General features: G+C 43.5%; 1 protein-coding gene across 2 annotated transcripts in view; it reads right to left on the reverse strand.

Annotated features, from left to right (window-relative positions):
• The window catches only part of ric1 (RIC1 homolog, RAB6A GEF complex partner 1), a 113,702-nt gene extending 90,966 nt beyond the window's left edge, over positions 1 to 22,736 (reverse strand). For both annotated transcript variants that reach the window (XM_078395941.1, XM_078395940.1), the window contains exons 1-2: positions 22,367 to 22,736; positions 15,767 to 15,874 (exon numbers count right to left, since the gene is read on the reverse strand). In XM_078395941.1, coding sequence (XP_078252067.1) covers positions 15,767 to 15,874; positions 22,367 to 22,507 — 249 coding nt within the window. In that variant the 5' untranslated portion in view covers positions 22,508 to 22,736. The remainder of the gene's footprint in view (positions 1 to 15,766; positions 15,875 to 22,366) is intronic.
• Positions 22,737 to 25,395: the final 2,659 nt, after the last annotated feature.

Below are 25,395 nucleotides of genomic sequence, written 5' to 3' on the forward strand. Positions count from 1 at the left end.
CACTGAACGCAGACCAAGTGGCACGTGCAACACGCACAGACAACGTGTTGTCAAAGGTGCTGAAATTTGTCATGGACGGCTGGCCTGCTGAAGTGGATGAGACTCTGAAAGCTTTCCACACGCGTAGATGTGAACTTTCAGTAGAGCGAGGATGTGTCCTGTGGGGCACCAGAGTGGTGATTCCTGAAAAGTTGAGAAAAACTGTGTTAAAAGAGCTGCATTCTGGCCATCCAGGAATTGTGAAAATGAAAGCACTAACACGCAAGTACGTATGGTGGCCTAAAGTTGATGCAGAGGTGGAGCAAGTTTGCAGAGCATGTGAGTCATGTCAATTGGAGCAAAGGATGCCTCGTCAGGTGCCTTTGCATCCATGGGAATTTCCTGGCCAGAGCTGGAAAAGACTACACATAGACCTTGCTGGTCCATTTTTGGGACACACTTTCATGTTGGTGGTGGATGCTTACTCCAAGTGGTTGGAGGTGTTTAAAATGTCTAGCATCACATCACAAGCCACTATCACACGACTGAGAAGACTGTTCGCAGCTTATGGATTGCCGGAGCACATTGTCACGGATAATGGAACGCAGTTCACGTCAGAGGAGTTTAAAAACTTCATGCAGCAGAATGGAATCCTTCATTCTACAAGTGCTCCTGGTCACCCTGCCTCAAATGGCCTGGCAGAACGGTACGTTCAGTCATTCAAGGGTGGAATGAAAAAGCTGACACACACCGCAATGGATGTGGAGGACAGGGTCTCCCTCTTTTTGATGCAGTATCGCACCACACCAAACTGCACTACTGGTCAGTCACCCGTTGACCTGTTTCTGAACAGACATGTGCGCACCCGTCTGGATTTCATCCGTCCGGACACAGCAGCCGCTGTTCGTAAAAAACAGGTACAAGCAGAAGTTTCACCATGACCTCCGTGCAGCAGACAGGTGTTTCTCAGTGGCTGACCCAGTGTATTTATACAATACGGCTGGGGGAGGACGCAAATGGATTCCTGGAGTCATAGTGGATCAAACAGGACCGGTGTCATACAAAGTACAAGGAGGAGACACCGACATCACATACAGGAGACATGGAGATCAGCTGAGATTCAGAGTCATGGGAGATGGACTGGATCAGGACACTGAAAACTCAACCACTGACACTTCTGCACCGAGCCAACCCGCACAGCCGGAGGACATGTCATCATGCAGCGAGCCAGGGACTGTGGACCGTACAGCTGCAGCTGCTGCGCCGCTGAGTCCACGCCGATCATCAAGGGTCAGGAAGCCTCCAGACCGCTATGTCCCTTAAGCTTCATTTTTTTTTTAAAAGGGGGAAATGTTCGGCATGAAGGACTGTTTAGTTGTTTAAGTTGTTTTCATTAATATGAACACACAGATGGACTGAGACTTGTTAAAACTACAAGAGGGTCTCTAGTGATAACAAGTAACTTTGCATAGTAGTAACTTTGGGAATGGTTATTGTTAGTAATAAGGCACTTGCTAATTTCAATTATTTAAGATTACCTTCATTTTAAAAAGGGGTAATGTGGTGTATTTACCATTTTGAGTTTTTGTGTTTTGGCAGCTGAGCCTTGCCGTAGTTCCGGGTATAAAGCATTGTGGGATACTTGTATTACACTCTCTGGTGGTGTTGAAGTAAAGCAGCCATATGTTGTATGCTAACCCGTCTCACTCGTCGATTCTTATCATAATACACCACAGTAGATGCACAGAGTCTCTTGCCCAGAGTAGGTGAATCGAGGACCAGAGGACATAGGTTTAAGATGAAGAGGAAAATATTTAATAAGAATCTGAGGGGCAAAATTTTCACACAAAGGGTGGTGGGTGTATGGAACAAGCTGCCAGATGAAGTAGTTGAAGCTGGGACTATCCCAACGTTTAAGAAACAGTTAAACAGGTACATGGATAGGATAGGACATGGATAGGACAGGTTTGGACGGATGTGGACCAAATGCAGGCAGATGGGACTAATGTAGCTGGGACATGTTGGTCGGTGTGGGCAAGTTGGGCCGATGGGCCTGTTTCTACGCTGAATCACTCTATGACTCTATAACCCATTCTAATCATTTGGAAGTAACTGCATTGATGAAGCAGTAGATAGTTGGGTAAATAAGACTTATCTGAGGAAGTCTTGCAGAGGTGCCCTTGGAACGTGACAAGTGACTTCCAACAAGCATAACCATCTTCCATTGAATAGAGTATGACTCCAACAACTTATCTCCCTGTTAAATGCTTCCTTGAATGAGCGCCACAGTTTAATCATTATTTAGATAAAGAATTTCCTTACTGGGTTTATTCATGAATATGTAAAATGCAATGCGATAGCTTAAAATGTATAGTTTTGTTTCACCCAACAAGTGGAATTTATTTTTTCTTGGCCTCCATCAATAAATATTTTTAGAATATAAATCATTCAGATACTACCTGCCTTTTTTTGTTGTGTGGTGTTCAGGAGCATGATGATTGCTGTGAAGAAATTATTATTGAATTTGGTGGTCATGGTTTTCTGACTCCCAATGCATTCTTCCCAATGGTGGGAGTGAAATGAGGGTGGTGTGCGTCATTGATGATGCTGGCTGTTTCTTTGTTGCTACACCTCGTATAGATCCCTTCCATGTTGGGGAGGTCTGTACACGTGATAGACCAGCGATGTCCACCACTTTTTATCATCTCTTTCGTTCCTGGGATTTAAGTTGCCGAACTAGGCCGCGATGCAACCAGTCAAATATGCTCTGACCGTACGCTTGCAGATGTTCAAGTGAGTACTTGTCAACATAACAAATTTCATCAATTTTCCAAGGAAGTCATGGGTATAAAGTGAGTAGCGCAGGGTACTGTGCAGTCAGCTCTGAGTTACTCCTCTGCTGATGGCTTTTGAGGATGGAGCATCGTAGCCAATTCGGACTGAATGTTGTCTGCCAATGAGAAAGTCGAGGATCCAGTTGCACAGAGATGAGCATAGACCCAATTCCCCAAGTTTGATAACAAGTTCAGAGAGGACAAGGGTGTTGAACGTCGAACTGTAGTTGATGAACATCAGCCTGATATACTTGTTCTTCTTGTCCAAGTAGTCCACTGCTAGGTGGAGAGCCAGCGAGATTGCACTCCCCATTGATCTATTGTGGAAGTAGGCAAATGGTACTGGGTCCAGCCCCTTGCTAAGGTAGGAGTTGATATGCACAACAATGAACCTTTCAAAGCACTTCATCATATCATATCATATCATATATATATACAGCCGGAAACAGGCCTTTTCGGCCCTCCAAGTCCGTGCCGCCCAGTGATCCCCGTACATTAACACTATCCTACACCCACTAGGGACAATTTTTTTAATTTTTTTTTTACATTTACCCAGCCAATTAACCTACATACCTGTACGTCTTTGGAGTGTGGGAGGAAACCGAAGATCTCAGAGAAAACCCACGCAGGTCACGGGGAGAACGTACAAACTTCTTACATCACTACGGATGTCAATGCCACCGGTCATTGAGGCATGTCAACTTACTTTTCTCGGGATGCCCTTTATAAATCAGGTGGGAACCTCAGACTTTAGTAATGAGACGTTGAAGATGCGAGCTAAAACTCCAGCCAACTAGTCTGTGCAGGTTTTAAGAACTCAGCCAGGTGCATCATCAGGTAAAAAGACTTTGTAAGGCTCCATCCTCATGAAGAATCTTCTGACATTAGCCTTGGTTACTGAGATTACTATTCACCAGGATCTAAAGGGGCCCCGAGAAGGCATTTCAGTGTTCTCCCTTTTGAAGCAAACTTAGAACACACTAAGCTCGCTGTTACTTCTGTTGATTTTGCCCTGTAGAAAGTGATGGCGCACAAGCCCTGCAACAGTTGCAGAATATCTGCGTCGCCCACCAATTTGGAGCTACTGGGTTTTTTTTCCGATGGCTTTCGAGGCTATACGTAGACTTCCTATATAAATCTACATCGCCAGACTTGGAAGACCAAGATCTGGTCCTGAATAAACTGTGGACCTCCTGGTTCATCCATAGCTTCTGGTTAGGGAACGCTTGGATAGTTTTGGTGGGAATACACTTTCTTACAAACTTGGTAACAAATGTGTCAGTTTGGTTTCGATCAGCCAATAACAAAGTAAGGATCAAGTCCGAAACCTTCACTTGCACAGTCCAACCATATCACATAATTCCAGTCATTCTAAGAACTAACTCTTTCTCTTCTTAATTAAAAAAATTGAACACTAAACAAAAATCCATGATGCTTCAGTTTGAAAACAAAAGTTGGAAACTTCTGATTACATGTGATTGCACTTTGTTCAGTTATTTGATAAAGCAGTCTTTATTTAATGCAAACTTAAATTATTACAATATTTAAGTAGATAGGATTCTTGCACTACTCCAACACCTACACCACTAGTATTTCTAAAGTCCCCTTCCAAACCTCACCCGCACCATCATAACTGCTATAGAATGGAGATACAAGGAACTGCAGCTGCTGTAATCTTGAGCAAAACTCTAAGTGCTGGCGAAACTCAACGCGTCAGGCAGTATCTGTGGATGGAATGGACAGGTGATGTTTCGGGACTGAAGAAGGATCCTGACCCGAAACATCACCTGTCCATTCCCTCCATTGATACTGCCTGACGCGTTGAGTTTCCTCCAGGACCATGTGCTTTGACCATCACCACTGGGCACCTTTGGTAAAGATATCCAATTATTCCTTTCAAAGATTTAAGAAAATGTCCAGTTACAAAAGTTTGCATTAATAATCCTGAAAGTTTAATTTTCACTCACTATATCTGTACTTCCAAAATAACAATATCATTGTGCGATTTAATTTAGCAGCACATATGGATGGAAAAAGTGAGGAAGACAACATACGACATGGAAAATACTGTGAAACGATATACTTCCAAGTTTATAAATATTTTAACGTTCCTACTCTTAATATTTAATAGTATGGTGTATATTACACACACTAAACACAATAAAGAGGTTTAGCAAGGTGCGAGCAAAGAGTCCCAGGAACATGTGTTGTTCATGACTATGAGCTGTAATCAAAAATGATTTGAAATAGCAAATGCTATTTGATCTGCTGAATCTTCAATTAGACAGCCCAGTGTTTGAATGTTCCCACAGGACTTTAAGTCGTACATCTGAACCATGATAATGTACTTTGTCTCTGATAGTATTATGTAAAGATTGCATATGAACCAGAAGTGGCTGAACAGAACAAAATAGTTTTACCAATGCTCAAACACTACCAGCAACTTCATGGAAGATACCGAGTACCGAGGCACCCACATTCTAAAAATAAATCAACACCGTCTGGAGATGAGGAATGAATGTTAGGGATTGGATATTTGTGTACCCAGAGAATAAGCCTTCGCAATGCTATTTTGGGTTCTCTATCCTCAGACTTTCAGACCACCCATGTAAATGGCAATGGTGTTTGAACATTCAGATGTGTCTTGTCAATTACAGTGCACTCCCATTGTAAATGTGTAATCATTGGAACCATTTGTCAGAATCAGAAGAATATTAAAATAAAATCATTGGATCGATTGAAATTGTTTTGGATCACCTGCTGTTATATTTGTTCTTAAAAAGTATAAAAACTCAATGTACTTTGGAGAGTTTGGAGAGATTTCTACTGATAGTGTCTCCAAGACAATGTCTGCTTGTCGTGATGAATAAAGACCTTTTACAACACAGCTTCAGTCTCTGTGTGGCTTTGTCACAATCACAACAATGAAAATTGCATTTTGGAGTAGAAATGGAATTGGATTGACAAAATAGTAAAAGCAAGTATTCTAGCACATGACCAATCAACAAACAAATCTGTATTCATTGTTCTTTATGTCTATTTTATCAAAAACACCCAAAAGTACACTATTGAAAACAGGCTGCATTGCTCCTATACAACAATTCAATAATGGCTTATCTGCAGGAACAAACATTTATTTTGGAATAGTCATAACATGCCAGTTCTGAAGACTACTGTTATGCAAAAACACAGGAAGTGTAACTTGATTAGGTGCAGAATGTCCCAGTTCTGAACTGTTCCATGTTTGTATTAGTGTCCATTTATAACTTTCAGGGCCAAAAGCTGAAACATAAATAGGTGCAGGAGGAAGCCATTTGGCCCTTCGAGCCAGCACCAAAGGGCCAGCACCATTCATTGTGATCATGGCTGATCATCCACAATTAGTAACCCGTGCCTGCCTTCTCCCCATATCCCTTGATTCCTCTAGCCCCTAAAGCTCTATCTAATGTTCTTTTAAATTCATCCAGTGAATTGGCCTTCTATGGCAGAGAATTCCACAAATTCACAACTCTCTGGATGAAAAAGTTTTTTCTCATCTCAGTTTTAAATGGCCTCCCCTTTATTCTTGGACTGTGGCCCCTGGTTCTGGATACACCCAACATTGGGAACATTTTTCCTGCATCTAGCTTATAATTTTATACGTTTCTATAAGATCTCCTCTCATCCTTCTAAACTCCAGTGAATACAAACTGGAGTTTTTCCAATCTTTGACATATGACAGTCCCGCCATCCTGAGGATTAACCTCGTGAACCTACGCTGCACGTAGCAGCGACGTCCTTCCTCAAATTAGGAGACCAAAACTGCACACAATACTCCAGATGTGGTCTCACCAGGACCCTGTACAACTGCAGAAGGACCTCTTTACTCCTATGAAGGCCAACATGCCATTAACTTTCTTCATTGCCTGCTGAACCTGCATGTTTACTTTCAGTGACTGGTGCACAAGGACACCCAGGTCTCATTGCACTTCCCTTTTTCCTAATCTGACACCATTGAGATAATAATCTGCCTCCTTGTTTTTGCCGCCAAAGTGGATAACCTCACATTTATCTACATTATACTGCATCTGCCCACTCACTCAACCTGCCCAAGTCACCCTGCAACTTCCTAGCATCCTCTTCGCAATTCACGCTGCCACCCAGCTTTGTGTCATCTGCAAATTTGCCAGTGTTACTTTTAATTCCATCATCCAAATCATTGATATATATTGTAAATAGTTGCAGCCCTAGCACCGAGCCTTGCGGCACTCCACTCGCCACTGCCCGCCATTCTGAAAAGGACCCGTTTATTCCTACTCTTTGCTTCCTGTCTGCCAACCAATTCTTTATCCATGTCAATACCCTACCCCCAATACCATGTGCTCCAATTTTGCCCACTAATCTCCTGTGTGGGACCTTATCAAAGGCTTTCTGAAAGTCCAGATACACTACATCCACTGGCTCTCCATCCATTTTACTTGTCACATCCTCAAAAAATTCCAGAAGATTAGTCAAGCAGGATTTCTCCTTCATAAATCCATGCTGACTTAACATATATAACTACAGCATGGAAACAGGCCTGTCCGGCCCTACCAGTCCACGCCGACCATTCTCCCTGACCTAGTCTCATCTACCTGCACTCAGACCATAACCCTCCAATCCCCTCCTATCCATATACCTATCCAATTTACTCTTAAATAATAAAATCGAGCCAGCCTCCACCACTTCCACCGGAAGCCCATTCCATACAGCCACAACCCTCTGAGTAAAGAAGTTCCCCCTCATGTTACCCCTAAACCTTTGTCCCTCAATTCTGAAGCTATGTCCCCTTGTTGGAATCTTCCCCACTCTCAAAGGGAAAAGCCTACCCACGTCAACTCTGTCCGTCCCTCTCAAAATTTTAAAAACCTCTATCAAGTCCCCCCTCAACCTTCTACGCTCCAAAGAATAAAGACCCAACCTATTCAACCTCTCTCTGTAGCCTAAGTGCTGAAACCCAGGCAACATTCTAGTAAATCTCCTCTGTACCCTCTCCATTTTGTCGACATCCTTCCTATAATTTGGCGACCAGAACTGCACACCATACTCCAGATTCGGCCTCACCAATGCCCTGTACAATTTCAACATTACATCCCAACTTCTATACTCGATGCTCTGATTTATAAAGGCAAGCATACCAAACGCCTTCTTCACCACCCTATCCACATGAGATTCCACCTTCAGGGAACAATGCACAGTTATTCCCAGATCCCTCTGTTCCACTGCATTCCTCAATTCCCTACCATTTACCCTGTACGTCCTATTTTGATTTGTCCTACCAAAATGCAGCACCTCACACTTATCAGCATTAAACTCCATCTGCCATCTTTCAGCCCACCCTTCCAAAAGGCCCAAGTCTCTCTGTAGACTTTGAAAATCTACCTCACTATCAACTACTCCACCTATCTTAGTATCATCTGCATATTTACTAATCCAATTTGCCACACCATCATCCAGATCATTAATGTAAATGACAAACAACAGTGGACCCAACACAGATCCTTGGGGCACTCCACTAGACACTGGCCTCCAACCTGACATACAATTGTCAACCATTACCCTCTGGTATCTCCCATTCAGCCATTGTTGAATCCATCTTGCAACCTCACTATTAATACCCAACGATTTAACCTTCTTAATCAACCTTCCATGTGGAACCTTGTCAAATGCCTTACTGAAGTCCATATAGACAACATCCACAGCCTTGCCCTTATCAATTTCCCTGGTAACCTCTTCAAAAAATTCAAGAAGATTAGTCAAACATGACCTTCCAGGCACAAATCCATGTTGACTGTTTCTAATCAGGCCTTGATTATCCAAATAATTATATATATTGTCCCTAAGTATCTTTTCCATTAATTTTCCCACCACAGACGTCAAACTAATAGGTCTATAATTGCTAGGTTTACTTTTAGAACCTTTTTTAAACAAAGGCACAACATGCGCAATGCGCCAATCTTCCGGCACCATCCCTGTTTCTAATGACGTTTGAAATATTTCCGTCATAGCCCCTGCTATTTCTGCACTAACTTCCCTCAATGTCCTAGGGAATATCCTATCAGGACCTGGAGACTTATCCACTTTTATATTCTTCAAAAGTGTCCGTACCTCCTCTTCTTTAATCCTCCTAATTTCCATCACTACTCTACTTGTTTCGCTTACCTCACATAATTCAATATCCTTCTCCTCGGTAAATACCGAAGAAAAGAAATTGTTTAATATCTCCCCCATTTCTTCCGGCTCAGCACATAGCTGTCCACTCTGACTCTCTAATGGACCAATTTTATCCCTCACTATCCTTTTGCTATTGACATATCTGTAGAACCCCTTGGGGTTTACTTTTACATTACTTGCCAAAGCAGCCTCATATCTTTTTTTCGCTTTTCTAATTTCCTTTTTAAGATTCCTTTTACATTCTTTATATTCCTCAAAAACCTCATTTACTCCCTGCCGCTTATATTTATTGTATATCTCCCTCTTTTTCCGAACCAAGTGTCCAATTTCCCTGGAAAACCACGGCTCTTTCAAATTATTATTCTTTCCTTTCCACCGAACAGGGACATAAAGACTCTGTACTCTCAAAATTTCACCTTTAAATATCCTCCATTTCTCTATTATATCCTTTTCATAAAACAACAATTTCCATTTCACTCCTTTTAAATCCTTTCTCATCTCCTCAAAATTAGCCTTTCTCCAATCCAAAATCTCAACCCTTGGTCCAGATTTGACCTTCTCCATAATGATATTGAAACTAATGGCATTATGATCACTAGACCCAAAGTGCTCCTCAACACATACCTCCGTCACCTGACCCATCTCATTTCCTAACAGGAGGTCCAACACTGCCCCTTCTCTGGTAGGCACCTCTACGTATTGCTGCAAAAAACTATCCTGCACACATTTTACAAACTCCAAACCATCCAGCCCTTTAACAGAATGTGATTCCCAGTCTATATACGGAAAATTGAAATCACCCACAATCACCACTCTGTGCTTACTACTAATATCTGCTATCTCCTTACATATTTGCTCTTCCAATTCTCGTTCCCTATTTGGCGGTCTATAATACACCCCTATAAGTGTTGCTAAACCTTTCTCATTTCTGAGTTCCACCCAAACAGCCTCCTTAATCGAGCCTTCTAGTCTGTCCTGCCAAAGCACTGCTGTGATATCCTCCCTGACAAGCAATGCAACACCCCCACCTCTTGCCCCTCCGATTCTATCACATCTGAAACAATGAAATCCTGGAATATTTAATTGCCAATCGCAACCCTCCTGCAACCATGTTTCACTGATCGCCACAACATCATACTTCCAGATGTCAATCCAGGCTCTAAGCTCATCCACCTTTCTTACAATGCTCCTAGCATTAAAATATACACATTTAAGGGACCCATCATTTCTTATTCTCAGTTTATTTCTTTTCCCTTCTTTCTCTCCTACATATTGGGTCTGAGTGTTTCCCTTTTCTGCCTCCTGCCTCACACACTGCCTATTAGCTATCTGTGTTTGAGTCCCTCCCCCCAACCGTACTAGTTTAAAGTCTCCGCAGTTATTTTAGCAAATCTCCCCGCCAGGATATTGGTTCCCCTCGGGTTCAGATGCAACCCGTCCTTTTTGTACAGGTCATACTTCCCCCAGAAGAGGTCCCAATGATCCAGAAACTTGAAACCCTGCTCCCTGCACCAGTTCCTCAGCCACGTATTTATCCTCCACCTCACTCCATTCCTATTCTCACTTGGACCAATCCTTTTACTGCTATCCAAATGCACCGTTATTACTTCTTTAATAATTGACTCCAGCATCTTCTCCACCGCCGATGTCAGGCTAACTGGTCTATAATTCCGTTTTCTCTCTCGCTCTTTTCTTGAAAATTGGGATAACATTAGCTACCCTCCAATCCACAGGAACCGATTCTGAATCTATAGAACATTGGAAAATTATCACCAATGCGTCCACGATTTCTCGAGCCACCTCCTTGAGTATCCTGGGATGCAGACCATCCGGCTCTGTGGATTTATCAGCCTTCAGTCCCATCAGTCTACCCAATACTATTTCTCGCCTAATGCAAGTTTCTTTCAGTTCCTATGTCTCCCTAAATCCTTTGTCCTCTAGTACATCTGGGAGATTGGTTCTGTCTTCACTAAGGAAGGCACAAAGTACCTGTTCATTTCCTTGTTACCCATAATAATTTCACCTGTTTTTGCCTTCAAGGGACCCACATTCGTCTTTACTAATCTTTTTCTCTTAACATACCTAAAGAAGCTTTTACTATCGTTCTTAAATTCTTGGCCAGCTTACCCTCGTACTTCATCTTTTCACCCCACACTGCCCTTTTTGTTACCTTCTGTTGTCCTTTGAAAGTTTCCCAATCCTCTGGCTTCCCGCTACTCTTTGTTATGTTATACATCTTTTCTTTTAGTTTTATTTCATCCCTAACTTCCCTTGTCAGCCACGGTTGCCTCTTGCTCCCCTTAGAATCTTTCTTCCTCTTTGGAATGAAATGATCCTGCATCTTCTGGATTATGCCCAGAAATTCCTGCCATTGCTGTTGCACCGTTATTCCTGCTAGGATCCTTTTCCAGCCGACCTTGGCCAGCTCCTCTCTCATGCCTTCATAGTACCCTTTGTTCCACTGCAACACTGACACTTCTGATTTAACCTTCTCCCTCTCAAATTGCAGATTAAAACTTATCTCTGTACAGTTTGTTAGCCACAGGGAAAAAGGGTCTTCCGTGGCGTTCTGCACTGCATCTTGGTGGAACTAGTCTGTTGCTAAAGGTACCTCAGGTTGACCAGTGTGGCATGGAGGGGGGAGCTGAATTGTCAAGGATGCTCCACATTTGAGTAGCATCCTCCCTTCCAAGACCACCTCCCATGAATCCAACTCTGCCCCCAGGACGGAATCAGCCTTTGTGATGACCTTGTTAATTCTGTTGCCGTCCGTGGCCTTCGCCCTGCTGCCCCAGCACAAGACAGCGAAGAAGATGGCACTGGCTACCACTGATTGGTATAACATCTGCAGCATCTTACTGCAGACGTTGAAGGAGCAGAGCCTTCTCAAAAGGTACAGCTAGCTTTGTCCTTCTCGTACAGGCATTCCTAGACCAGTCCAGTTTACTGTCAAAGTACACTCCATGGTATTTGTACTCCTTGGTAAACTACACATCCACACCTTTGATGGAGACAGGGGACAGGGGTGTTCATCTCCTCCTAAAGTCCACCACAAACTTCTTAGTCTTGTCGGTATTGAGCTGCAGGTGATTCAGCCCATACCACTCAACAAAGTCGTTAACTACACCTCTGTATTCAGCTTCCCTCCCTTCACTGATGCAGCCCACAACTGCAGGTGGCAGGAAAGGATAGTCCACTATGGGGCCCCTGTGTTGATCAATACCATGTCCAAGACACAGTTCTGTAGCCTGACATACTGTGGTCATCCAGTCAGGTAGTTGGTGATCCAGGACACCAATGGAGCATCCACCCGCATCTTCATGCTCCCTGTTAAAAGCACTGGAGAAGTAAAAGAAAAACACATGACTCTCACAGTGCTTCCCTGCTTTTCCAGGTGAGCATAGGAACGGTGGAGCAGGTGAATGATGGCGTCCTCAACCCCCATTTTTGTTTGGTAAGCGAACTACAGGGGGCCCAGGTAGGGTTTATCCAGGAGTCACAGGTGAGCAGACCTCCCAACATTTGATTTTACAAATTCAGAATTTTGAGGTCCAAAATTCGGAATTTTACATCAAAATTCATAATATGGCACATAATGCAGCTTTGCAGCAAAAGAAAGTATGCACGCCAAATGCGCGTACGCATTGCGCTACATTCACGTGTGAAAAACGACTATTATTTCCAACAGTCTGTAGTTCTTGGACTACATGTACAATGTCAGGCCTATCATGAGTATATTCTACTATTATAGAAAGGTTATTGAACATAAATACTTTTTACACATCCCAATTTTCTTGGTATTGAATAAAAGAACAATGGTCATAAAATGGTCACAAACTTCTTAGTCTTGTCGGTATTGAGCTGCAGGTGATTCAGCCCATACCACTCAACAAAGTCGTTAACTACACCTCTGTATTCAGCTTCCCTCCCTTCACTGATGCAGCCCACAACTGCAGGTGGCAGGAGAGGATAGTCCACTATGGGGCCCCTGTGTTGATCAATACCATGTCCAAGACACAGTTCTGTAGCCTGACATACTGTGGTCATCCAGTCAGGTAGTTGGTGATCCAGGACACCAATGGAGCATCCACCCGCATCTTCATGCTCCCTGTTAAAAGCACTGGAGAAAGCACTGGAGACCAGCGGCGAGGCAAGTACAGCGGCGAGGCGAGTACAGCGGCGAGGCGAGTACAGCGGCGAGGTGAGTACAGCGGCGAGGCAAGTACAGCGGCGAGGCGAGTACAGCGGCGAGGCGAGTACAGCGGCGAGGCGAGTACAGCGGCGAGGTGAGTACAGCGGCGAGGCCGGGCCAGCGGCGGGTGAGGCATGTGTTTAGCGGAAAAATGTGAGGTGAAATCGGAATGGCGGAAATGAAATAAGAAAGCGGAAACTTTCCGCCAAATTCGGAAGGGTTGGGAGGTCTGGGTGAGTGAGCACCTCCCTCTCCAAGGACTTCATGATGTGTGAAGTCAGCGCCACCGATCTGTTGACATTGGAGGAGATGGGACGCATCCTCTTTGGTACGGGAGCCAGGCAGATGTCTTCCACATCACAGGAACCCTCTCCAAGCTCAGGTCGAAGATATGCTGGAGTACTCTGCACAACTGGCTGGCACACACTTTGAGTACCCTGCGCCTGACACCATTCGGACCCGTGGCTTTGCCTGGGCGGAGTCTGCTCAGCTCTTTCCTCCCCTGTTCATCCTTGATAGTCAGGTGCGACAAAGAAAGGGCAGAGGAAGTGGATCAGGGGGGATTGAGGGGGAGAGTCTGTCAGGGAGCAAGGGGGTGGGTGGGCAGAGGCCCCACCATCAAATCTATTAAAAAGCAGGTTTACCTCGTTGGCCCAGTCCTGATTGCTTTCCCTCCCCAGGCCACTGGTCTTCTTGTCGCATGTAATGCTCTTCATACAGCTCCACATATCCCTCATGTTGTTCTGCTGAGGTTTCAGCTCCAGCTTCCACCTGTAGTCATCCTTACTCTGTCTCAGTCTTGCTTTCAGGTCTTTCTGTACCCATTTCACATCCTCCCTGTCACCATTCCTGAAGGCCCTCTTCTTCTGGTTGTTAGGGAAACAGTGTAGTCTCCTCAGGGACAATATTATCCACACGGAACTTTATATAACTGGCAACACAGTGAAACAGCATGAGGGAGTGATGCACCATGAAACAGCATGAGGGATCACACTGATGCACTGCGAAACAGCATGAGGGAGTGTCATGGAAGGGGAGAGGGAGACAAAATATTTGCAGAATAAAGAGGATTGCCTAAATCTCTTAGGGCAGCACAGTGGCGCAGCCTTTCAGCACCAGAGTCCCATGTTTGATTCTGACTACGGATGTTGTCTGCACAGAGTTTGCACGCTCACCCTGTGACCATTTGGGATTTCTCTAGGTGCTCCCACATTCCAAATATGTGCAGGTTTGCAGGCTAATTGGCTTCTGTAAATAGTCCCTAACGTGCAGGGTAGAACCAGTGTACGGGTGATCGTTGGTTAGCGCTGATTCAGTGGGCAAAAGGCCCTGTTTTCACGCAGTATCTCTAAACTGGTCCGTACTCCTCTACTTGAACCATATAGCTCGCTATTTTCAGGTTCATTTACATGCAAAAATTGAACCTACTGACACAGCAGTCATCGCATTATTCAAAATGAAATGCTATTGCCAGTGTAATGCTCCACTACTAGACCTTCTTCCAATGATAGCTGCAAGTCAACAATTAAACTAAACATTCAGCATGTATCCTTTCACAATACATTGAGGATATGAAAGAATCAATGCATACAGCAAGAATATAAATCAAGGTTACAATTTACTTTGTAACATTTGCTTTGAAAGTGGGCCATGTTGCAAATTTTTATTGTCTTATTTCATTCATCTTCAAAATCTGAAAAACTTGTATAAAAATGCAAAACTTTTGGTTGGAGATTTTTAAAATAGTTTCTAAAGTTATTAACAAAAAATTAGATATGGATCCAAAATTAATTATATTAGGATTATCAGAACATACTACAAATTTTACAGCAAGTCAGGTACATTTTCTTGATTAGTCTAATAACTGCGAAAAAATTAATACTTAAATTTTGGGAAAAAACAATAACCCCCACAATTAAAATGTAGACTACGGAAATGACAGAGACCCTGCATTTGGAAAAAATAAGATTTGCCTTAATCGACAAACCTGAGTTGTTTTTAAAAATATGGTCTCCATTTATTGAATTTTTAGAAAAGTAAATGGGTTTGGCACAGGACTAAAATAAAAAATTTAAATTAAAAGTTGAAACTTGAGTTAGGGGTTGGATGTACAACTGTGGTTATTGTCTCCCGGATCTACTCCCTTTAATTTTTATAGTTAGATCCTTTTTTTTTTTTTTTTAACCTTCTTATTCTCTCTCCCCAAGTTTATAGTTTTTTTTTATTTTTACTTTCTCTCTTCAAAAATTTAAAAATGGAAGCTATGTAAGAACTCTGTAACAAATGTGTTTTTTAAAAAATTCTATTTGTACATATGCTTTTCAAAAATAAAATAAAATATTTTTTAAAAATCTGATTAAAAACAATTACATTTATTCTTAAAAAGCTTGCAGCCACTGGAAAAATCAAATATAAAGCATTTGCAATTGCTAAAACAGTTAAACAGCAATAGCACCTGCATGATCAAGCAGTTGAGTAGCACATTTAATATAGCAGAACCTGCAGTCTTTTTATAATGACACCATTCAAATGAATAACAGAGAACAATAGCTCAAATTTTATATCTTACCGCAACAGCGATCATGCTGCTATCGGACTTCCATTCTGTTTTTTCATATGTCCCAAACTGTGCAGCTGCCTTTGCAGATTCCTTGTAGCATACAATTAAAACACTGGGCTGGTGGAAGAAAAAAATGTTTGTTAGGAACAATATTTGTTTTGACACCTTAATGTTTACTGATTCAAGTTTCCACTGTATTTTCCTTGTCTTTGAGACTGTACATATTGTCATTATCATTGCTACACTATAGTTTAACCAATGCTTAATTTTATCACAATCATATCCTGGATTCTACCATATTATACAATATAAATGCAAAGTATGTTGTGACTCATTCCAGTCTGTCTGAACTAGTTTGCATCACACAATTAATGCTAAAGCGGGGCCTTCCTAAACACAGGAAAAATTATCCACCGCATACGTTTTTGAAAATGAATGCACAAGGCATTGAAAAATTATTTTATCTTCTTATTAAACAGTCAATTTGACAAATACTCATGTGTAGTTTTTACATCTTCAGTTTAAACAACCTTGAATGCAGCAGATGTTCCAACTCTCTTTTCACAAACATTTATCTTTTTGTATGCGAAGTCCAGAGGATAAAAGTCAGTTATTTTACTGCTGAAACTAGGAAGGAAAATCACAACTTCATGCCAGACTCTCAAGATTAGAAGTTGAAATAAATTGCGTCTGATCGCAAGATACCATGTAAAGAGTATTCTGTTATTTGCCCTCTCTCATTTAAAAACTGAAAAATCCCTCTTCTATATTCAATGTATAAAAACAGCTGGAATATAAAATCAAAATTAAAAAAATGAAAACGGCAAAGATACCAGGCAAGAATTATTTCGTTTAAAAAAAATCAGTGCTTCAGATCAATTACTTCTAAATATAACAATATGTATTTTACCAAAGAAATGTTTTTAGAATGTATCCATTTACTAGGATTCCATCCCAAGAATGTGCGCAAGTTGTGCCAAATATAAATGGAAAACTACTGAATGTGAACCCTTACAGAAGTACTCAAAGTAACCCTCTTAGCTCAATTATCAAACAAACCATGTGGCATGAAAATATTCTGGCATAAAACAAACTTGTTTAGTGACTCAAATTAAACAAGTTATCACTGGATGTGTCTTATGCTGACTGTATCATGCATTTCAACCAGATTGTTGTGGTTGGTAAGATACCTCTCTTCATTAAAAATTCAAATCCATTGCATCATATCTGTCTTTTACCACTACTGTTACAATTGACAGACCTGCAGCCTCAGTGGATTGGCTATCTATAATATTGTTCAAATAGAAAGGCCAAAGCACACAATGGCCGTTTACAGCATTACTATATCAAGTATTAGCACTGATTAGTATCCACGCTATTTCATGATTTTAAACATAAAACAGAACTAAACTGGTTGTTTCCCATTGTACTTACATCTAAGATCAATGCGACAGAAACAATATGCCAACCAAGTCATAAAGATCATATATCACTACTTATTAGAGAGTGGATATTCAGCTGAAAGTTCAATGTAATGGTGATTGCACTGCTAAGTTAATTTTTAGATACTCATTTTCTTATTTCAGTACAACTGGAAAAATGCAAAATATGGTTTAATGCAGAAGGGAGAATGGATCATTTTGGAAGGAAGATTGGAGAAAGGCTTAGTGAATTCAATGGCACAATATTAAAAAAGGTACCAGACATTCACATACAAATCTTCAATTCCAACAGAAAAGTTGAAAGGCGTGTGAAAACCTATACATTTTGTAAATAACAGATGATGCAGTACAAAATCCAGAAAATTATAATCTTACAAAAAACACTAGCCTTCCCTAGTTTACTGTGACCAGTTTACAGAAGGCTATTAAAGCCTTAGTGATTGGCTAAGTTATGTAGAAAGACTGAAGCTTGGATTGTTTGCCTTAAATCAGGGATGGGTAAGAGAATTGACAGGGAGTTAAAATGGCAAGAGGTTTCTACACTATATTGAAAACTTTTTCCACGAGAATTGATCAATCCAAATTTAAGATATCTGGCAAAAAAGCTCAAAGAGAAGGAAAAAATATTCATGAATCAAGCTGCCATGATTTGAAATGCACTTACTGATGGGATGATGGAAACAGACTCAATGGTAACTTCAAAGAAATGTAACTGGATACGCACTTAAACAGAAAATAAATAGCAAGGCAATGGAATAAAAGCAGGAAAGTGAAATGATTTGGATAGTTCTTTTCAAAGAGAAAGTTCAGGTATAATAGGTTAAATGACAGCCTCCTATGCTGTATGGATCTATAATGACATTTTATTTCCATTAATCTGGTAGAAACCTCTTGCTGAGACAAGCTGAACTGCTGGAATGAAATTGTTCCCCAGTGTGTAATCTAATAACTAGAAGGTGTATAATGTGATAATAGATGTGATTCAGAAAGTGAGAAAACCAGGCCACTATCAACAAATATTCTGTTTTAGTTAATGTCATTACAGTAGTTCATACATTCAGTTTAATCGCAAAAAAGCAGGGAAGCTATAATGAAACTACAGCAACAAGGAATTTAAATGTAAAGTTTCTTAAAGAAGTGGCCTTTCAAATACCATTGACGTTTTGTCAACAGGAAATGAAAATTCAGTGTTCAGTACTTATTTTGGGTAATATTTTTTCTCATGGTAGAAGTGGGAAGAGGGACAGCGAGAGCAAATTTCACTTCCATAATTGGCTTCAATAACATAAACTTAGAAAAGCTAAAACTGAGCCAAGAAATTTCCTATCTCTACTTCAAAAATGCCACTTGCTGATTCCAAAGCACACCATCAATTCAACATGTTAAGTTTTTGATCTCTGCCAAGCGAAAATTGGTTATCGTGCAATTCCAATCATATATTTAATAGGGGAGAGATGGATGGCAAGAGGAACATTTTTTTCCCCCCAGGCTGCTCTTTCACACTAAGTCCCATGCATCCCGACAAACACCTGTAGTCAGGTAGAATTACAATTGTTTGGGCATAACAAGCCAAATTTACTTGTTTTGCATTGCTGCAGCAATCGATCAATTCCAAGTGCAAGAACTGAGCAAAAGCAAGAAACCCAAATGATTGCACGCACTTCAGATCTACAAATATATCAACAGTCCTTCTGCATCGCGAGTCTCAACAGCACTGGGAGAGTACCTTCAGCAGCAGGTCTGCAGGCAACTCAGTTACACTTTCAATGTTGCATCTAGGGCAGGAAAATGAATGCTGGTCATGGTTTATGGTCTTTCAAATATGTGAGCGGTCAGAAGGCCATTAGGGCATTCTAGGGATAGAGCCTCAAAATATGCCCCCCGAGGCCAAGTCACTGCTCGTGATCTATTCCACTTTGTTGGGGGAATCTCCAGTATGGAGTGTCACTTCAGTTGGCCCTGCATATCCAGCTCAGGCTAATGCAGGTGGACAGGGACTGCATTTGGAGAGTTCAGGTAGGGGGCTAGATCCAGTACAATTAGATCAATTCTATGCGGTTTAATTTTCTTCAATGCCATGTAAACCACAGAATCTACACTATTGTGGTAATCTTTTTTCAATCCAAAACTTGATGTAGAACAAAGGCTAATTATGAATGTAAGAAAATAACTCCAGATGCTGGTACAAATCAAAGGTATTTATTCACAAAATGCTGGAGTAACTCAGCAGGTCAGGCAGCATCTCAGGAGAGAAGGAATGGTTGACGTTTCGGGTCGAGACCCTTCTTCAGACCGAGTCTGGTCAGGTTGACGTAGCTATTGTTGCGGCACACGTTGTTGCCCCTGGGGTCAGCGCTTTCTTTAGGTCGCTGCCACCAACAGGACACACTCTGTCACCACGGGGTGCCCTCCCCTCTCACCTGCTGCATGTCGGCCATCGTTTTGTCCACTCACTGCCGACTGATCCTCCTTTTCCTGCTCTGTCTACACTGCCTCTCCCCTCCTCCACTGCCGCCACCTCATCCTTCACCAGTCACTGTCTGCTTGGCCTCTTACCCCCCCCCCCCCCCCCCCCCCCCCTCCCCACCTTCCACCTCCCTCTCCGCATCTTGGAAGTTGTTGGCAACAGCGGGAAGGCAGAGCGGCAAAGTTATGGCTGAAAGGGAAAGGAGCCCCACGGTGACCGAGCGCATCATGTCAGTAGCTGCGGCTTGAAGAAAGCACATCCTGTCTGGGGTTACAACGTGAGCCGCAACAACAGCCCTGTCAACCGGTAAAGAAGGGCTCACTGGTCCATATCAGCAGCATCGGAACCTAGTTGTAAAGTAAAACACCAGGTTACCTGAACTGGTTCCTGGTTGTAAGAAGTGCTGGAGCAACTCAGCAGATTGAATCAGCCTGAAGAAGGGTCCCAACATCATAGAAACATAGAAAATAGGTGCAGGAGGAGGCCATTCGGCCCTTCGAGCCACCACCGCCATTCATTGTGATCATCCACAATCAGTAGCCTGTGCCCAACTTCTCCCCATATCCCTTGATTCCACTAGCCCCCAGAGCTCTATCTAACTCTCTCTTAAATTCATCCAGTGATTTGGCCTCCACTGCACTCTGTGGCAGAGAATTCCACAAATTCGCAACTTTCTGAGTAAAAAGTTCCTTCTCACCTCAGTTTTAAATGGCCTCCCCTTTATTCTAAGTGTGGCCCCTGGTTCTGGACTCCCTCAACATTGGGAACATTGTTCCTGCATCTAGCTTGTCCAGTCCTTTTATAATTTTATATGTCTCCATTTGTCTCTATGTCACCTATCCATGTTTGTGTTTTGCTTACAGCTTTAGATGGCAAATAAACAAACTAAAAAGCCCAGAATTATATCTAAAACTGCTGGAGAGTGGCAGGCTATCAATGATATATTTAACAAATCAAAACAAAAAAAATCCAGTCAAGCTTTAGCTTTTCACTACACTAGTTTTCCAACCCAGCCAGTTAATATCAGCTTTCAATAGATAATGGCAGCAGTACTAGACATGAAACGTGGATTTCAGAGACTTAGACGCAGAAGTGTTTTATGCAATGCTATAAATTCTCCTTGAAAGGTATAGATGGTTCAATCACACAAAGATTTGTAAACATGCACAGGGTCACACTCCTATCCTTACAAAGAAAGTGACTAAGTTTTGAAAACATGCAAGCATTCAGACGGATTTGACAATGCCAAAAGGCATGTGCATGTACACTCAAGACGATGGGCACATAATCACCAACACACAATATCAAAGTGCACAGGCACGATCATCAACACAGCACGATCATCAACACAGCACGATCATCAACACAGCACGATCATCAACACACCACGATCACCAATTCACACAAGTGATCACCAAATACAGACGCATGAACACCAGAGACAAAACACCAACGCAGACACATGCATGAATACCCACTTAGGACAATCACCAATGTACAATCTCTCCCTCGTACACACACACACACACACGATCTGTCACACACACGATCACTCACGCACGCAAGATCCCTCACACACACACAATATCTCACACGTGATCTCGCACAAACGCACACGTGCTCTCTCACCGACACAACTTCTCTCTCTCGCATGCACACACAATAACTTTCTCTCACACACAAGCGGTCACATAACAGGCGGTCGCACACAATCTCCTTCACACAAACTTGAATGCCCTCACGCACAAACTCACACACATGCACGATCGCACGCGCATGATCTCTTGTACAAACGCATCCAATCTCTCACACACAACCACTTCCACACACAATGTCTCTCTCACACACACAAGCAGTCATGCGCACACAGGCGGTCTCACAATCTCCTTCCCTCACACATACACGATCCTCTCTCACGCACACACGATCTCTCACACACAATCTTTCTCTCGTGCACACATGCCCAATCTCTCTTCGACACACAATCTCCCCAAGACAACATATTTCCCTCTCACCGCTCATCCCTCTCACATGCACGCACGCTCTGTCCCACACGCACAATCTCCCTTACACCCATGATCTCACACACACACACGGTCTCTCCCTCACACACCGTCTCTCACACACCGTCTCTCACACACACACGGTCTCTCAGTCTACCATACACACGGTCTCTCTCACACAGTCTCTCTCATACACACACACGGTTTCTCTCTCACACACGGTCTGTCTCACACCAGTCAGTCTCTCACACACACACACGGTTTCTCTCTCACACACACGGTTTCTCTCTCACACACATGGTCTGTCTCACACCAGTCACAGTCTCTCACACACACGGTTTCTCTCACACACACACGGTTTCTCTCACATACACAGTCTCTCTCACACACACACGGTTTCTCTCACACCAGGCAGTCTCGCACACAGGGTCTCTCGCACACAGGGTCTCTCACACACACACGGTTTCTCTCTCACGCACAGGGTCTCTCACACACACACACACACACGGTCTCTCACACACAGTCTCACACACACACGGTCTCGTACATTTTCACACACGATCTCCCTGTCTTACACACACACACGATCTCTCTCACAGCTGACCTCTCTCCCACACACATATCTTTCTCTCACACACACAGACCCTGCCGGTCTTGCCGCCACAGCTCTCCCCCCCCCCCCCGGGCCCCCACTCACCCTGCCGTTCCACAGGCTGAGTTGCGTCTGCGACAGGAGCGCGAACAGCAGCCTCCGCGGGTCGGCCTGGATGTGGAAGGGCTTTTCTGAGCCGCGGAGCGGACACAGGAGCCTGCGGGGCCACCCGCTGAGGAAGTACATGTCGGCGGGGAGCCGGCGCCCACGGCCACCCGCCCGCCAGCCAGCCAGCCGCCGCCTCGCTGTCAGCGCCGGGGCTGAGCAGGGACCGGGCGATGGTGGGGGGGGGGGGGGGGAGTCGGCGGCTGCCTCACACACGGCCGGCTGCAGAAATGGCAGCGGCGCCGAGCTGCTCGCCCTCCACGGCCGCCCGCCGCGGCTGCGCACCGCCCGCCATCTTGCCTCCGACTGGTGACTCGACACCGGGGGGAGGGGCCGGCGCCCGCGGACCCGGATGGCGGGCGGACGCCCCCAAAACCAGGCAGCGGAACCACCGGGGACGGGATCCCGCCCGTCCGTTGGGAAACTGCGGGCGGCCGGTCGGTCGCGAATAAAACACGGCGATCGGAGCCACCGGAATGGACAACTGTCGGAAGGAAGTGCAGAGAGACACAAAACGATGGAGCATCTCAGCGGGTCAGGCAGCATCTCTGGAGAGAAGGACCTTGAGAAGGAGCAATGTTGTCACGGATTTAGTAGTGCTAGACTTTTCTAAAGCATTTGATGTCATCCCTCACCAGAGACTGCTTCGGAAGCTTGACTTCTGCGGTGTTCCTTCCAACATGAAACGATGGATTTCCAGTTTTCTGACAAAACGTCTTCAGCGCGTGTGTGTGAATGGAAAAAGCTCTGATTGGCGTCCAATGTTAAGTGGTACACGCCAGGGCACAGTATTGGGCCCTCTTCTGTTTTTGCTTTACATTAATGACATCCATGAAAAAGTCACAAGCATGACCAGACTATTCGCTGATGATTGTTTGCTGTACCGTCCAATTAAGTCAGCTGATGATAAAGATGCTCTTCAAAAAGACCTCGATACTATGGTTGCGTGGTCACAACAATGGGGATGCAATTCAATCCTTCCAAATGTGAAACCATGCGTGTCACCAGGAGGAGGAAACTATATAATAACCTTGGTGCCACCCTTGAGGAATCCAAACAGACCAAGTATCTTGGCATCAAATTACAGATAGATCTACGTTGGAATGGTCAGACTCATCATGCAACGGTGAAAGCAACAGGTGTCCTAAATGTTCTGAGACGCAATTATCATTGTTCAACTTCTATCAAGGAGAAGTTATACTTCACCCTTGTTAGACCTCATTTAGACTACGCAGTCGCAGCATGGGATCCATACACACATATGAAACATTTCTTTCATCGAACGTTTCCAAAGACAGGCAGCTCGATTTGTTACAAATACCTATGAGAGAGAACCAAGTGTTACCAAACTTCTAAATTCATTGGGGTTGTACCCGCTCCAAGACAGACGTAAAGCCCACCGTTTGACCTGTTTTTTCAAAATGTTAAATGGTCAGCTCGACATAGATGACCACATCTACACCAAACCCAAACCTATCAGGAGCAGACGAGGGCACTCGATTCAATTCGAGATACCAGCTACCAAAACAGATGTGTATAGCAATTTATTCTTCCCTCGCACAATTAAAGCTTGGAATAGTCCACCCTACTATAGTTACTCAACCCGACGCAACTAAATTTAAGGTGGCTCTTCTTCTCCAAGAAGCCCTTCTTGCTTAAGTCCATCCTCCAGTTTAAATTCCATTTGGAATATTTTGGAGGACCAAGAACCAAGGAATAGGTGACGTTTCGGGTCGAGACCCTTCTTCAAATCTCCCCAAGGAACTGGTTTACACCAAAGATGGACACAAAATGTGAGCATGTTGCATGTGAGGGATTACAGAGAAATGTGAGGGGTTGCATTTTGGGAAGTCTTACATGGGCAGGACTTACACAGTGAATGGTAGGGCTCTGGGGAGTGTTGTAGAGCAGAGGGATCTAGGAATGCAGGTGCATGGATCCTTGAAGATCAAGTCGCAGGTAGATAGGGTGGTCAAAAAGGCGTGTGGCACATTGGCCTTCATCAGTTGACATTGAGTATAGAAGTTAGGAGGTTATTTTGTAGTTGTATAAGATGTTGGTGAGGCCGCATTTGTGTTCAATTCTGGGCACCATGTTTTAGGAAAGATGTTGTCAAGCCGGAAAGGGTACAGAGAAGATTTACAAGAATGTTGCCAGGACTAGGGAGTCTGAGCTATAGGGAGAGGTTGATTGATCAGGGACTCTATTTCTTGGAGCACAGGAGGATGAGGGGTGATCTTATTGAGGTGTATAAAATCATGACAGGAATAGATCGGGTAGATGCACAGAGTCTCTTACTCAGAGTAGGTGAATTGAGGACCAGAGGACATAGGTTTAACGTGAAGGGGAAAAGATTTAATAGGAATCTGAGTGGTAACATTTTCACACGAAGGGTGGTGGGTGTATGGAACAAACTGCCAGAGGAGGTAATTGAGGCAGGGACTATCCCAATATTTAAGAAACAGTTAGATAGATACATGGATATGACAGGTTTGGAGGAATATGGACCAAACGCTGGCAGGTGGGACTAGTGTAGCTGGGACATGTGGGCAAGCTGGGCCGAAATGACCTGTTTCCACACTGTATCACTCTATGACTATGACTCTATACTGGAGGAACCAACGGGACAGGCAGCATTTCTGGAGAGAGGGAATGGGTGATGTTTTGGGTCGAGGCCCTTCTTCAGACTGAGAGTCAGGGGAGATGGAGACATAGAGATATGGAAGAGTTAGGTGTGAAAACGAGAGATCAAAGGGGACGAGGTTCAAGGAAAATGTAGAATGGATCATTGTTAGCTGAGGGGAAGGTGACAACAAGGCATACAATCTAGCTGGAGAGCAGGAGGAATCGCAGAGGGTGAGCAACTAGAGGGTGTGCAGATTTCTCGTCGGAAAGAGGAGGAGAATTTCTTCAAAGTTGGCATACCTTGAGGAGATTTCGCAATGGAGAACAGACAAAATGTGTAGGAA

The sequence above is a fragment of the Rhinoraja longicauda genome, chromosome 3 (assembly GCF_053455715.1).
Source record: "Rhinoraja longicauda isolate Sanriku21f chromosome 3, sRhiLon1.1, whole genome shotgun sequence".
Lineage (NCBI taxonomy): Eukaryota > Metazoa > Chordata > Chondrichthyes > Rajiformes > Arhynchobatidae > Rhinoraja > Rhinoraja longicauda.